General features: G+C 40.0%; 1 protein-coding gene across 1 annotated transcript; it reads left to right on the top strand.

The window, feature by feature from the left end:
- The first annotated feature begins 3,950 nt into the window (after positions 1 to 3,950).
- si:dkey-192g7.3 (cell surface glycoprotein CD200 receptor 1-B) lies at positions 3,951 to 12,011 on the top strand. The gene is made up of 5 exons (XM_048238703.1): positions 3,951 to 4,209; positions 5,585 to 5,902; positions 6,652 to 6,909; positions 10,210 to 10,319; positions 11,271 to 12,011. Exons 1-5 carry the CDS (start codon positions 4,149 to 4,151, stop codon positions 11,406 to 11,408), a joined length of 885 nt encoding a protein of 294 aa, XP_048094660.1. The 5' UTR covers positions 3,951 to 4,148; the 3' UTR covers positions 11,409 to 12,011.
- The last annotated feature ends 3,049 nt before the right edge of the window (positions 12,012 to 15,060 follow it).

Here is a 15,060-nt window from a genome sequence, read left to right as displayed (position 1 = left end):
TCTATCTATCAAATACAAATTATTATTACAATTATTTCCAGCGCAACGGCATCATAACGTCCACTTTAGTTAGTCCATATGGACTAATCATAACGTCCATTAGTTGTCAATCTTTGCCATGATACAGAAAAAGTAGCCTACACTGTTCTATCACTCCAAAGATGCATTGCTTTTCTATTGCACTATACACACCAAACAGCTGATTCCTTGAAGTTTGGTGCCACCTAACGTTCGTTTACAGTTAATTGAACTGGTTCAGAATTTTCGGAATTTGACCAAATCTGAAACAGTGCTTAGCTAATATTTTAGGCTATAATAATAAAATAAATACATAAAAATACACATAATGCTATAGGATACGAAAAAAAAGTCTAGGGCTTCATGAATTAAGGAGATGATATGACAAGTAGGCTAGGCCTAGGCTGATGGACACATTCCAGTTCATCATTCATTCATAATGAATTAATTATTATAACTTTTGCACTAAATAACGACAAAACATGAATCACAATAGGAGATACTGAAGCCTACCCTACTTTTGTTTGGGGATGACCTATAACCAAATATTGGCAACAACTATAACAAGCCCTATTTGGGCTATAAAACACTAAACTCCAGTTTTACAGTTTCACATATAAAACACAATTTGCAGATCTCATAGACTTTTGCAAAATTCTAAACACATTTCCATGCATTAAGACATTGTGATGCACTTGTAATGCATAATGGTATCACAAGTGGTAAAAGGTAAACAGAAATAGAGCATGGATGTCATAAGTTAAACACAACTACTCAAAATTGATCACACTTGTTTCAAATAATGTGACACAACCAAGCTAGTTCAGAGTGTAAACAGGTAACAACAATGGACAGAACATTGTAGACTGCAATATACTTTTCATTTACAGTATGAAATGCCTGTCTTTCAGCAGTTTTTTCACAATTGCTAAAACACACATTATGAAAGCTTCCACCCTTTTCTCAAAACTGTAAACACAACTCACATTCTCAATACTTTATGTTTACTGGAGTTAGAGTAAATGTTGAATCCACTGTGTTATTAAATCTTTTTACTTTGTTTTGTTTTGTTTTTAAGATGCAAAGTGCATTTCCTGTAGCCTATTGTAAACAATGAACATTTCTCCTGGAGCTATATGAGGTATCCTGAACACTGTTTTCCATTTTTTGATGCAGTGTCTAATGACTGCAGTGCTCAGCAGTATTTTCATTTTGACAGCTTGAGATGATCTGAAGACAGTGTTTGGTTTTGAGCACAGGTAACTCGTTATGAGGCGATTGTTCAGTTTTGGTTGACAAAGGTTTTGGGAATGTAGTCTGAGATTTGGGATTTGTATGTGTAGTTTTGAAAAAAAGTGTGTTTTAGCAATTGTGAAAAACTGTAAGAATTTGGGGTATTTAAGAATATTGAGGGCTAACAGTCTTCATCATCAAAGATGACTTACGTAAACTTTATTGGGAAATGTATAGCCAGATGACCAAGTTATAGGAGAACATGTCATTATGTCATTTTGATCGCAAATACTTTGAGACTATCGCTACTTTGGGGCACAAGAAAGGAAAACATGCACACACAAAGATGACAGTTTTCTGCAGCTTCTACCCACATTTCCAAAGCTCTACATGTCTATTTTCAAAACGCTACACACAAATCCCACTACTGCTCATACAAAATGCAAAATGCCTCAAATCTCCAGCAAAATGAAACACAGCATTTATGGCATAAACACATCTCATTCGTCTCACATTGTACACACTTTTGTCATAACATGACATGTTGCATCACGGGCGTAGCTAGAAATTATAATTAAGGTATGTGAGATTTTACGTGGCCTCAACCCAGTAAAAGTGAGGGGCGCAGAGACATGACAGGTGGGGTACAAATGCCATGGAAATGTAAAACACTACTCTTAGGCTACTGTTGGTCTGTAGCCTATCAGTGTAGCCTAGAGTGACCTATAGTGCTCTCAAAATTAACGTGATCGTGTTTGTGTGTTCGCAGTTGGTTCAAATCATACCTCACAAACCGGACAGAATATCTCCCTGGGCCACTCCAAATCAAATCCACACACAGTCACCTGCGGTGTCCCCCAGGGGCCAGTCCTTGGCCCCCTCCTCTTCATCCTCTACCTCACCCCCCATGGGCAAATCATCAGCCGTCACAAAATTTCATTCCACTGCTATGCTGATGACACACAGCTCTATGTAAATGCCACAGCTGCAACCCCATCCTCACAGTCATCCCCATCAAAACTCACCAACTGTCTGGAGGAGATAAAGGTATGGATGGAGCACAACTTCCTCCAACTAAACAGCTCCAAAACTGAAGCCATACTAATTGGCACTCCTCACCAGACCAAATCATCATCCATACTCCAACGCTTCAACATCCCCCTCTCATCAACAGTCACAGATCTTGGTGTAAAAATGGACTCCCAACTCACTTTTGAAGCCCATATGAATCACCTCTGCCAGACCTCATTCTACCACCTCCATAACATTTCCAAACTCCGCCCCATTCTCTCCCTCTCAGATGCTGAAAAGTTGGTTCATGTCTTTGTCTCCTCCAGACTGGACTACTGTAACACACTTCTCATTGGGATCCCTGGTAAGAGTCTGCAGCCAAAACTCTGCAGCTAGGATCCTGATGAGAGTGCGGAAACATGAGCACATTACCCCCATTCTCCACTCACTCCACTGGCTTCCCGTCTCCACTAGGATTGAGTACAAGGTTTCCCTCCTCACCTTTTTTTCCTTTTTCCTTAAACTGCTCACCTTTTTGTGTGTGTGTGTTTTTAACCTGTAGCACTTTGAGATCTTCTGATGAAAAGTGCATTATAAATCAAATGTATTATTATTATTATTATTAATTTGTTGCGCAAACAGTCATTTCATCGTCTCCGATGGCGAGTCCATAATGCGCGCTGCTGCGATTGACGGGTATGTGAGGATACAATGCAAGACGACGGGGCTTGGATTTTTGGATGCAAACATGGAAACAATTTCATAATGGTTCTGTCAACTCTTTCAAAAGACAGTACGCCATTCAACTGCCGTGTTAGCATTGAGGACCTGATGGGTGTTTTCGCCCGTTAACAGTAGAAAACAAACGCTCAACCGTTGCAACATGTAAAGTGAGTTGTAAAAGTAAGGAGTAGGCCTAAGGAGTGCCTTAGGTAAGATATTCATGTTGGGGGTGATTAAAATCTTTAAATGTTTGGCTTGTTAGGATAAGCTATAGCCTAATGGTTAGATTGTGTTGACACCGCAGCGCAGCAGATTAAAATGATAAGAACAGACGAAGTAGCCGTGAAATTCGAAAATATTTTAGGTGTGCCCGACCGACGACATGCCACTGTTTTGCATCATGTAGCCTACACGCTGTTGCTCAAAACCTAAAGCTCTTCTGTCTTTCATGGGCTTCTATGTACAGTAGGCCTATATTACCATCAAGTGAAAGTCATCTACAGAGAGAAGTTGAAATATACACAGTAAACATGTAAGCAATATTGAAATGCTGTTGTGAATACAGTATTTTACAGCCAAAAATATAAAAAAAAAAAAAAAGTAAAATACAACGTCCACTTGTGAACACTTGAAAAAGTGTGTAATTTTGCCAAAGAAAGCAATTACTGTATATTTGTGTGTGTGTGTGTGTGTGTGTGTGTGTGTGTGTGCTTTGATAGGGGGGAGGGCAGCTGGGTGTATATGTATTATAGCCTATAATTTACATCCTATACACAATTACTGAATGGTGTTCAGTAAAGTAATGTTTGTAAAAAAAACTGTAAAAACACGTGCGCTTATTGGCTCTGCAAAGACATAGTTTTGTGAACTCTCACCACCGAGAGGCACGCCCCCAATTGGTGTACTGTAGGCGATGTTAAAAAGGCAAGCTAAGATTTCACTTCTCACACTAGCCTACAGTGCAAGTAGCGAAAGTATTGCATTAGGTTGCTCATGCTGTCACAGATGTGTCAAGTAAAAGAGCGCGGATGAGGACCGGCGGCTTAGACATTTGCTTTGGACAGAACCAGAATGTGTAGAGTATTCAGTTAATAGAATACAGTTTAGGCAAGACTACGAATGTAACGAAGTTAGACCAAATAATTTCTGTAGGCTACTCCGTAATGACGAGGTGCACTGTGATGTGGCTCAGGATTGTTACATTTCTCACTGGATTGCTCATCGGTAAGTAGGCTAAATATCATAGACTGTATAAAAATCTAAATATTAAAAATATTCTGGTTGTACCACCACACCAATGTGACAGGAATTTTGGAAAATAAGGCGGAGATCACACTGGAGATAACGCAGTGGCAGCGGCAGTTCCGTTTCACACATGCGTAGTCTACGCGTCACTTTGACGCACGGTCTTACATTTCGGTCGACTCAAAGACGCGACGCATGCTGTAAAAATTACGCAATTCTCGTCACGCGCTCACCAGTGCCGCGTGCGCGGGACGCAGACGCGGGACCGTACCATAGGCTGTAGTCGTAACGCAATGCTCAGTCCATTACAGTTCAATGCTCTGCGCCCTGCCTTCGTAGGGTACTTCCCCATGTAAAATTAAAGTTGCAGAAAAAAGTGTCAAAGCCTACCTAGGCTAGTCTCATAGGCGCAACTCATTGGCTCTGATTGAAGTATTCCCAGGGCCGGCGGAAGGCTGCCCTGGGCGAAATGCTCACTTTCCGTGCTTTTGCGGAAGCCCCTGGCTGCAGCGTGCAGGTCGGGCTGGTTTCAATGTGGGGGAGCAAACGTTGCTACAGCGCTACTGGACCGCATGGAAAATTAGAAACATTTTTTTTGTACAATTGCGACCAGGCCTCACGGAAATGGTAGCCTAAAATTAGGCTTTTCACGTAACATATACATATTATTATTATTATTACAGGCTATTATACAGAAATCGGACTACCTATTTAATATGATGCCGTCTGTTAGGTGCATTTAACACTAGGAACGCACATTAGTGTCGCTGGGATACATTAGGAACGCACTAAGTGTCGCTATCTCATATCACCCCGCATTAGCATCTTATTGCGGGGAAACGAGCTCATTGTTCCCCTGTTTCGGTGACATGGTGAGATTCAGATTTTAGGCTACCTTATTACATTGTTGTCCCTCTGCTACGTTCCACTAGCCTGATGAGCCAGACGTTCCACTGCTAGCAACCTGTCGATTCAGGCTGAAGATCAGCACCCATCCGCGGGAGAAAAGTTTTTCAACCTGTGCACTTTTCTGTATTCTGCAGCACTATGCTTTGAACGTCTCATTCATGACTGTTATTTAACCGATCTCACTGAAAATGAATTGTTTACTGCTCCCGCATTTAAACCGTCTCTGACTATGCCATTATTTGACAATCAATGTGTGTTCAGTATTGTAGCCTATAGCTCGCTGCGCTGTGGCGTCCCTGATAGTTTGGCCCCCAGGGCAATTGCCCAGAATGCCCATGCCTTCCGCCGGCCCTGAGCATTCCAAATGAATCAAACTAATTATGCTAATATTATGTCCTCTTATATGGTGACATTAAACTAACCGTTCCCACCCCTCTGTTTTAAGGATGCCTTGCCAACCAGTCCACTGTCCAGACATTTGTTGGAATGAATGTCCTTTTACCCTGTAGCTGTGGAGAGAACAGGGGGAGAATTGTTTGGGAGACAAAGAAAAAGACAGAGACACTTGTCTGCCATGAATACACCGCAGACAAAGATAGCGCAGGTGATCCTCAATTCACAAACAGGACTCACCTCTTCAGAAGCGAGACAGGAAATTGCTCCTTACAGTTGTTTGGAGTTACTGTTGCAGACGAAGGACAGTATACATGCAGTACTTTTAAGCCTTACCGGACGCATCAGACGATCAACCTTAAAGTTATGGGTGAGTAAATAAAAGTTGTTAAAGTATTTTTTGTTCTGCCCATCATAATAAGACAATATTGCAAATGTAGTGTTTACATCAGTTAATATTCCCTTGATATTCCCGTTTAGGCATGCTGCATATTCTGATTCATGATGATTCATATGATTCTTCTTTTTTGTTTTTGTCACACTTGTATTATATAAAAATAATCAATGCTCAATCATTCTTTTTATGTAATATGAGGCTTTTTATGCAGTGTTTTTACTGTTTTGCCTCTGTCCCTAAGGCAGACTTTGGATCTTAAACCTCCTTTAAATTAAATATGTCACTGTTAGTTTGGTTTATTTCCTATAAATGTAGGCCTACTATCTAAATAGCCTAGGCTACTGGGCAGTGAGAGGTGTCCCGAAAACAAATAAACCCACATTAACTAAATAAATAATTAATTAAATAATCCTCACTCGCTGTATTACTCTCTATTAGTCTACAATGCAGCAATTACCTCATTAGGCTATATATAAAAAATAATGATTATGCATTGATTATTTTTATAATACAAGTAAGTGCGACTAAAACAAAAAAAAGAAGAATCATATGAATCATCATGTTTTTTAGTTTTTCTTATTTCTTCCAAGGACAAGAAAAGTACCATAGTAGAAGAATTACCCATGTACCTCCGTCAGCACATTCATCATTGTTTCTATCTCACCTATGTTTTGCCTTCATTTTGCTCTGCTCTGATTTCTGTTAACCATGTCTCTCAACAGCAAATTATGCAGCTTCTTGTACTAATAAATCATCATCTGGAGAGCTGGTTTGTGAGGCAAGTGGTGGATACCCAAAGGGCAAGATCTATTGGCAGCGAGATAGTCAGCGTATCCCAAGTGTTCCATTCAGTAGCCACAGAGATGCTTCCTCCCTACTCTACAATTTGACAAGTAACCTGAAGGAGTCCAGGGGATATGCGGAGTGTGTTCTTGAGATACCTGGTCAGACCATCACAATAAACTGCTCTGAGATTACAAGTAAGTGTCACAACAGATATACAATTAGTTGGAAACAGATACTATTGATTCATAAGTTCAAAGCAGCTATCACTTACCAAATGAAAGGGTTATTTAAAGGGTGATTTCATCACAATAGTTAAAAGCTGGCCAGTAGGGGAGACCGGGGCTGGTTGTCTCACGGGTTGGTTGTCACATTGCTTATTCCAGGCACACTAGGTGATGCTGTGGTAAAATTTTGATATCAAACTGTTACCCGTTGATAGCTTACTCATTTGCACTAGACATTTTGCTGAGCAGACACACAGCATTGAGGTGAGGAGACAATTTTTAAATTTCATGGGTCAGAGTAAATTTTCATGTTGGTGTTGTTTTTGTATTGAGAGCTTGTAGGATAGTAGTTCAAAAACAAAACACTCATTAAAAAGCCAAAGGTAGTAGCTTTATTTTTAGTCATATTTTAGCTATCAAGTTAAAGTCATGTGGCAGCTAGGTTAACATCTTTGTCAAGAGGTCAGTTGGGGATGGTTGTCACATAGCTCGTGGGGTTGGTTGTCACATGTGTTTGTTGTCACTGTGACACAGTTGTCACTGTGTTTGCAACTTTGTTTGCTACTTACATGATAATAAAGAGGTTTTAGCACTGAAAATGATTTCATTTTATTTCTCAACACAGTAGACAATTCAAGTAACTGATCATCTCCTTTAATCCCATTGTTTAAACATAAGGGGCATTGATGACAACTATCATAGGGGTGGTATTCATATTAAAACTTATTTGCAGTTTCTAGCTTAAAAAACTAAAACGTTACACATCATTTTTTGAGATCCCATTTTATCACTGAAATCCTATTGAAACTCTATAGGGACAACCAACCCCATACCCTGTGACAACCAACCCCGTAATGGGGTTGATTGTCACATTGTGTCAGAGTGTCTTTGATGGTTAATTGCTCCCTGTTACAATACATTCTAAAAGTACAAATTATACACATTTCAAGCCAAGACCCCAAGCTTTCATTTCAATGAAAGCAATTTGAGCAATTCATGCATGAGTAAAAATTGTGACTGACAACCAACCCCGGTCTCCCCTACAGTGTGACTAGTATTTCCTCCTCAATCTCAGGATGCACTTAATACCATGTAGGAAAACTATTTTATGTATGATGAAGATGCAAATGAAAAACAAAATCGGGTTATTAAAACACTTGAGCCTGGACATCTGGCTACCTTTATTCTTGAGTGGTGACTCAATTAGGTTTGGGCAGTGGCCTTCATGCACAAACATGCAGGTTAAATCAACATGCAGTAGAAATACTTGCTGGCAGGCTAGATTGAAAGGGACTGAACAAGGCCCCAAGCTACACTAACACCCACACAGTTCTGGCTGGGTCATTGTGTCGATACTGTGTTGGTTTTGTTTACGTTTATGGCAGTGACAAGATTTGTTCAGTGGAAACTTTCTTCAGGAAGAATAAGGACTTTGACCCGATGAATGGCTTTCTGAAGTGAAATGGAATGTGACATGGCAATGGTGTAGCGTAGTTGTTCGAAAATAACAAAATAACATTTGCTAAATGAACCTTACATTTTTCAGTAGCCATAGTGTAGATTTGAACAAAATAGTTTGGTTCTTACCGGGGCTTTTACTGCCTGAAATATCCGATTTTGTTTACCACGCTCAGATTTTAGTGCTGGGCTGGTGGGTACTTATTCCCAACCTTTCTTACGGCACATCAACGGTTAGCCCAGTGTTTCTCAAACTTTTTTTCTGGGGACCCACTTTTTAAAAATGACAGACTATCGCGAGCCAACTCGTGACTGTGGTAGTTAACAAACTAGATCAGTGGTTCTCAAACTTTTTCTTTCATTCCCCACTTTGATCAAGGGGGCATTCTCGAGCCCCACCTGTCCCTCATCGCTCTAAGAAAGTGGTAGGTCAAGCTTAAAATTGTCAAATTTATTGAAATAATGACAAGTTCTAAATATATCCTCTTCAACAGAGTTAAAATCAGCTGGTGCTGCACATATAATAATAAATAAATACATAACACACATATTTCTGTTTTCCAGCAACATATTAGGAAGCATAGGGCATTTTACAGCACAGTATATTCAATGAAATGCCAACATGCTGCATTAAATGGATCCATAATCCAGTCATACTGAGCACTGCTGGTTGGGAAATATTTTTTAAATAAACTTTGCAGGGATGTGATGTAGACCTACTGTTTAATACCTGGGATCACAAGAGTGCCTCCCAATCAGACGTTTCAGCGATTTCGCTCAGAAATCTCAAAGGCTGTCGCGATCGAGGCGCCTGTCCCATACTCAAGTTTTTTTGGTGAATGTAGTAATCTTATTTGCTAGGTGAGGTAGGTGCTTGTCTTTGCCTTGTAACTGGACATTTAACTCAAATTAGTAGTAGGGTCCAGTAGTGGGTCACGACCCACAGTTTGAGAAACGCTGGGTTAGCCTGAGAATTCTCGTCGCAATTCAAAATTCCACTGGAGCCACAAGCGGATTTGTAGGCTACACGCAGCCTTACAACACTGTTTAAAGCTCTTCGAGTCACGGTAAAATGTAATTTTTGGTACATAGCTAATTTAGATAAACTTATGGTGTGGGTGCTTGCGTTTCTTTAGGAATCCGCCGTCTTGGTTTGTATAGAAATGAATATTAAGTGACACATACACGTAAGAGGTTCATACGTGACGGTTGGTAATATGTGACGTTCCGATAATCATATTGACACTGATTTACCCTAATGATACTCTACCCTAATGAAAAGGTAGGCCCACTGTAATTTGTTTTTTTAACCTAACAAAATACAGCTACAGGCATTGAGGAGATAAGACAGTTTACTCTGAATATTCCTTCGTCACCATGCATTTATATGACAGATGCAGAAATATGCATCTGTGTGTCTTTGGCTGGCTGAGTACTGAAGTAATCACTGTTTTAATCCAATTTCTAACTAAAATATAGACCCTTTTTTATCTGTTCCCAGCGGCTTTCCGGTTGAAACATGCAAAACCAACGCTGATACTTTAAAATGAAAATGAATCAGGCTGTAGCGTTAAGCTCTATAAAATCTCAACTTTAAAACTTTTTTAAAATTATTATTATTGTTTGTCCCATAGTTACCATTAGTTCAATGTTTTTATTTCTGTGCCACCGGAAATGCAGTCGGAACCTACATGTTTATTTAGGCAGTTGAAAGGGTCTGTATTAACAGTTAGTAATTACTATGGACATTATGCACAGTCTGATCCTGAATGTGTTCTAACATTTAACATAATGTCTTTAATATTTGTTCAGTCAGCCCAAGCACGGGAGAACACAATGTGACCATTGGGGTACCAATCGGGGTCATCTTCATCCTGATAGCGGCACTTGCTGTATGTGTGCTGCATGTGTACTGTCGGAAAGTAAGTCTTGCTTATTATGTCATTAAAGTGTAAGTTCGGTGTAAAATGACCCATAGCCCTGTTGTATAAGCTCACCACATGCAGCCCATCGGAAAAAGAATGAGACAATTTGGGACAACATAGGCCAAGTTATGGACAGGCAGCTTAAAGCAGACCCATGGGGCAGTGGGGAGTTACTTTCAGTTTCAGTTTTAATGCCCCATAGGTCTGCTTTAAGCTGCCTGTCCATAACTTGGCCCATGGGTCTGCTTTAAGCTGCCTGTCCATAACTTGGCCCATGGGTCTGCTTTAAGCTGCCTGTCCATAACTTGGCCCATGTTGTCCCAAATTGTCTCATTCTTTTTTCTATGGGCTGCATGTGATGAGCTGGAACAACAGGACTATGGGTCAATTTACACTGAACTTACACTTTAAGGCTTATGCACAATATTGGATTTCTGCCAATATTCGATATGCCGATATCTTCAGACTCATTTTGGCGGATACCAATAGTGTAGGCAAAAAATATGCAATTGACATTTGAAATTTTGACAATTGGCATATCACATTTTCACATAAAAATGTAGATCTCATCCTGCTTGAACAGATTTGTATTGTGCTTCCTCTGAAACCCAAACAGGGTTTGCCGAATAATATTGTGCATCCCTTATGGCTTCTACCTTTATGCATTATTACCCTATGAAATGACATGACGAGTCACAAGGATGTACAGATAACACCATTCCAAGGGCATTAATGCATGAGAAATGGGTAGGGGATTTAATTCATTTGGATGTTTTCCGTTCTTAGAAAGAATGGTGACTTTTTCAGGTGTTACCCCATCAGCAGTATATATAACAACAGTGGATGTCTTTATCCATCTAGTTTCCTGTCAGTACAGGTATTTGCTTTGCATTCCTGGTTTTCGTTATCCCACTCAGTACATTTGTGGTCTGCCTTTGTTGCAATTAGCGCAAGACAATGGAGGGTACTGGCGGTGCTGGGAGCGGAAACGGGAACGAGACGGATGGAACGGAAGAAAGTCCTCTCCAGGAAGTGGAGGGGAAGGATCCAGTGCAGACAGAGTTCACTAATGAGAGAGAGACATGACAACACCAAGCCGAAGAGAACTTAGACTCCTAGAACCTAGATCCTGGGTGGGGGGAAGAGACAGGAAGTGGTCTCCCCAGGACCTGGGTCCCCTGTTGGCACTAGCCCCACAGGACGTCGATGCTACCAGTGCACTACTGCTTCCCAACACTGGACTCTTTGATAGAGTTACCGTTTGTAAATATGCATCCTGATACATTTTGAGACATTATGAATTGCACTGGCATGAATTATTGGCTATTCTGTGTGAACTGACCATGACCAAGATACAGATAGTACCTCTAACCTAAGTAACTGAGTTGACTTTGCCTTTTGATTAAAGCTGTAATACACTTTTAAGTTACGATCTTAACTTTCAGTACTCCATTCTAACCATCTGTTGTGTGAAAAAGCCATCATAAGTTGTTGAGTGATTGTTGAGTGATCTGCTTGAAGTAGGCGTTTTTGTGTTTTCTTGTTTGTGTTTTGGCATAACCAAAGAAAGGTGCCGATGATGTGCAGCTGTTTTGCCAATACTGACACATTTTTAAGTGTCAGGATAACCTAAGAACTGTGAATAATTTTATATGAGATTCTTTAATAAAACATTTTGTATTTTATACATACAATGTCTCTTCATTATTATGTTTCTGCCATTATGGGATCATGCCTGGCATGTTCAATACAGTACGCATTCTGCTTGTATGTCCCCTTGTAAGATTGACATAATAGATAAAGTGACTCGACTTAATCCAGTAGAAAATGTGTGGGCTGAAATGAAAGTATCATGCAAGGAACCCCACAAACCTGATTCAGTTGTGCAAGTTCTGCAAGGCTGAACATCTCACACAGCACACACACATACACAGCATTTTTCTTAGCTGTTTTGTTTAGCAGTGTTGAACTGCTCAAAACATGAAGATAAATCTTTTTTTCACCGGCTGCCTACTTTTAGCGGAGTGACTGACATGTCTATCAACTTGTTTTCTTCTTGTTTAGCAAAACAAAGCCATAGATAGGGCACTTCTCCTTGAAGAGTTGTCACTTACTCACCAACCCAGGTTCATCACTAAACCACATCCTTAGAATAGGCCTACAACCTGGACTGTACATGATCATTTGAAGGAAGAGTGCAGCTCATCAGCTTTTACAATTACGGACCTGACCCTGGCCGGACGAAGATGGACAATACGCGGCTATTGGCATTTCCATTGCTCCTGGCTTTGTTGCATCATAGGTGTTTAATGTAATTATTTATTACTACAATGCTACATTCAAAATTGGTGCATTCAAATGACTTTTGGTTATAGCCTATATGTGACTATCCGATCTCTAATGTAATGCCGCATCTCAAACAGCATGTCATGCGTGCAAGAACCCCCAAAAGTCTCCAGATAATATTGGCATACTTAAAATGGCGTTGTGGATATACGTTTTTGTTATTTTCTTTGTTCATTGTAAGCTGGAGTCTTTCAGGTAACGTGTTAATTCAAACCTGTTGAGTTGGTGTTAAAGCATGAAGAAAGTTGTGAATGAAGAGCCTGAAGAAAATGTTCACCGGCCTATTGATTTTTATGTGAGAATATTACCTTTTCTAGTGAACGCTTCTAATTATTTTGGTTAAGTATGTCTATTTGATCACTTGTATTGTAGCCAGGCTACTGCATGTGCACCTAGTACCCAAAGACCATTAATAGTCCACAACATTACAGACTTTGTGTTTTGTAAAAAACATTAATAGCCCACAACATTACAGGCTTTGTGTTTTGTAAAAAACATTAATAGTCCACAACATTACAGGCTTTGTGTTTCGTAAAGAATGCACATTTCTCTCAGATTGTATTCAAACACTGGTCTGAGGGGGCAGTTTGGGTGGGGGACCATGGGCCATGTGTTTATGTGATCTTCTGACATGCCCTTTGAACTTGGGATTGGGGGACTGATGGAATGCCTCCTACCTAGGACCTGTGAAGCCCAATCATTCAGATCTGACAACAAGGCTGTTTAATGTCTCTGCAGTCCCCTGCTCGACCCAGCTGATAATGAGACTCAGAGAGATGGTCAACTGACAACTTTTATGAGTCAGATTTCAATCAACTTTCTGTCAACTTTGCATGGGGCAGTTGAACACACCATTTAAACTTGTTATATGCTAAAATGTATGAATATATTGTAATAATCTGAATTTATCAATAGTTTTCACAAAATTATTTAAATGTGAATGTTGCTCATATTGAATTGTGTAAATACAGTGTGATGTCAATATTTGAACAAGATAGGCCTACCAAAACACGAGTCCAGTTAGTTCTATATATTGAAAAATGATTAAAAAAAAAACAACAAAAAACGGGTAAACCTACAGAACTGCTCCAATATGGCCATCACCAGATCGCAGGGCAGTTCTGCTTCTGATAAGAAGGTCAGTGGTATTCCCTGTGCTCTTTTAGTGACTGAATGATTCTTCATGGTGGGGGATTTTATAGGGGGCAGTGTGATTTTAACCCTCCTTTCAGAGTCAGCATTGTAGAGCTTAAATTACAGCGTTAAAAATAACCTTTGTTCCTAATGCCCTCACCTCTGCAGACCATGCATAGACAAATATATATAGAGGACAAACTTACACTCTGACAAATAGACATTCAGAGACACATGCACACAAAAACATTTCACACATACCAGAGATTAAGAACAGGAACTTTAAGTGATAATGGAGAACTCCATCTTTTTCTCTCTCACACACACACACACACACACAGCAAGCTCAGATCTTACTCTTTCTTTACCATTCTTTACTCGTGTCCTATTTTTGCTCCTTCTCTTCCCTGCCCTTTCTCTGTGTGTGTGTGTGTGTTATCATGTCACGTCTGGGTGCTCCCAGCCTCCTAACAGGCTGTCTTAGGCTCATCCATCACACACATTCCTATATGTTTAAACTGTCAACCAAACCTGGTGCTTAGTTCCTAGTCCAGGGAGCGTCTCATCCAGGTAACATCAGTGTAATCATCAACAGTGTAAAGCTAAAGCCCTGATTTGATGACTGCACTGCAGGGGTTAATCCAGTTTAGCAATAGATTTTACCTTAAGAAGGTTAAAATGTGTGTAAGTACTGTATTTCACACCATCACACAACCTTTACAAAAAATCCTGTTCTGAAATTATGGGTCATCAAAAAGAAGTAGGTGGACTAAGTGACTAGTGGTAAAGTGAATTTGAATATATTTAACCAGGTTGTATGTAAACTTCTGACTCTGACGACTAAGATAACGTGACCAGTACTTGGTTCTGTCCGTTACAGTGAAGGAGTGTTGTTATTATGTACTACTAACAGTCATGCACGAGTTCCACATCAAGCATCATAAAGTTCCATAGTACCGAACTGACGAACTAAGCTGAACATCATACACACACAGCATTTTTCGTAGCTGCTGTCATGGACAGTTCTGACGTAGATTGTTGAACTGCTTAAAACATGAAGATGTATTTTTTTTTCACCAGCTAAGATATGGGCTGTCTGCTTCTAGCAGAGTGACTGACATGTCTATCAACTTGTTTTAACAGAATTATAAAATGAGATTTCTTGTTCTTGTTTAGCAAAACAAAGCCATAGATAGGGCACTTCTCCTTGAAGAGTTGTCACTTACTCACCAACCCAGGTTCATCACTAAACCACATC

This window comes from Alosa alosa, chromosome 3 (assembly GCF_017589495.1).
Source record: "Alosa alosa isolate M-15738 ecotype Scorff River chromosome 3, AALO_Geno_1.1, whole genome shotgun sequence".
Taxonomy (NCBI): domain Eukaryota; kingdom Metazoa; phylum Chordata; class Actinopteri; order Clupeiformes; family Clupeidae; genus Alosa; species Alosa alosa.
The sequence above is the reverse complement of the archived record's forward strand: the minus strand, read 5'-3'. Positions and strand labels throughout refer to the sequence as shown.

Coding starts and splice junctions, on each gene's coding strand:
- si:dkey-192g7.3 (XM_048238703.1), top strand. CDS start 4,149: ATGACGAGGTGCACTGTGATGTGGCTCAGGATTGTTACATTTCTCACT. Junction 6,910..10,209: donor AAACTGCTCTGAGATTACAA/GTAAGTGTCACA, acceptor ATATTTGTTCAG/TCAGCCCAAGCACGGGAGAA. Junction 10,320..11,270: donor TGCATGTGTACTGTCGGAAA/GTAAGTCTTGCT, acceptor TGTTGCAATTAG/CGCAAGACAATGGAGGGTAC.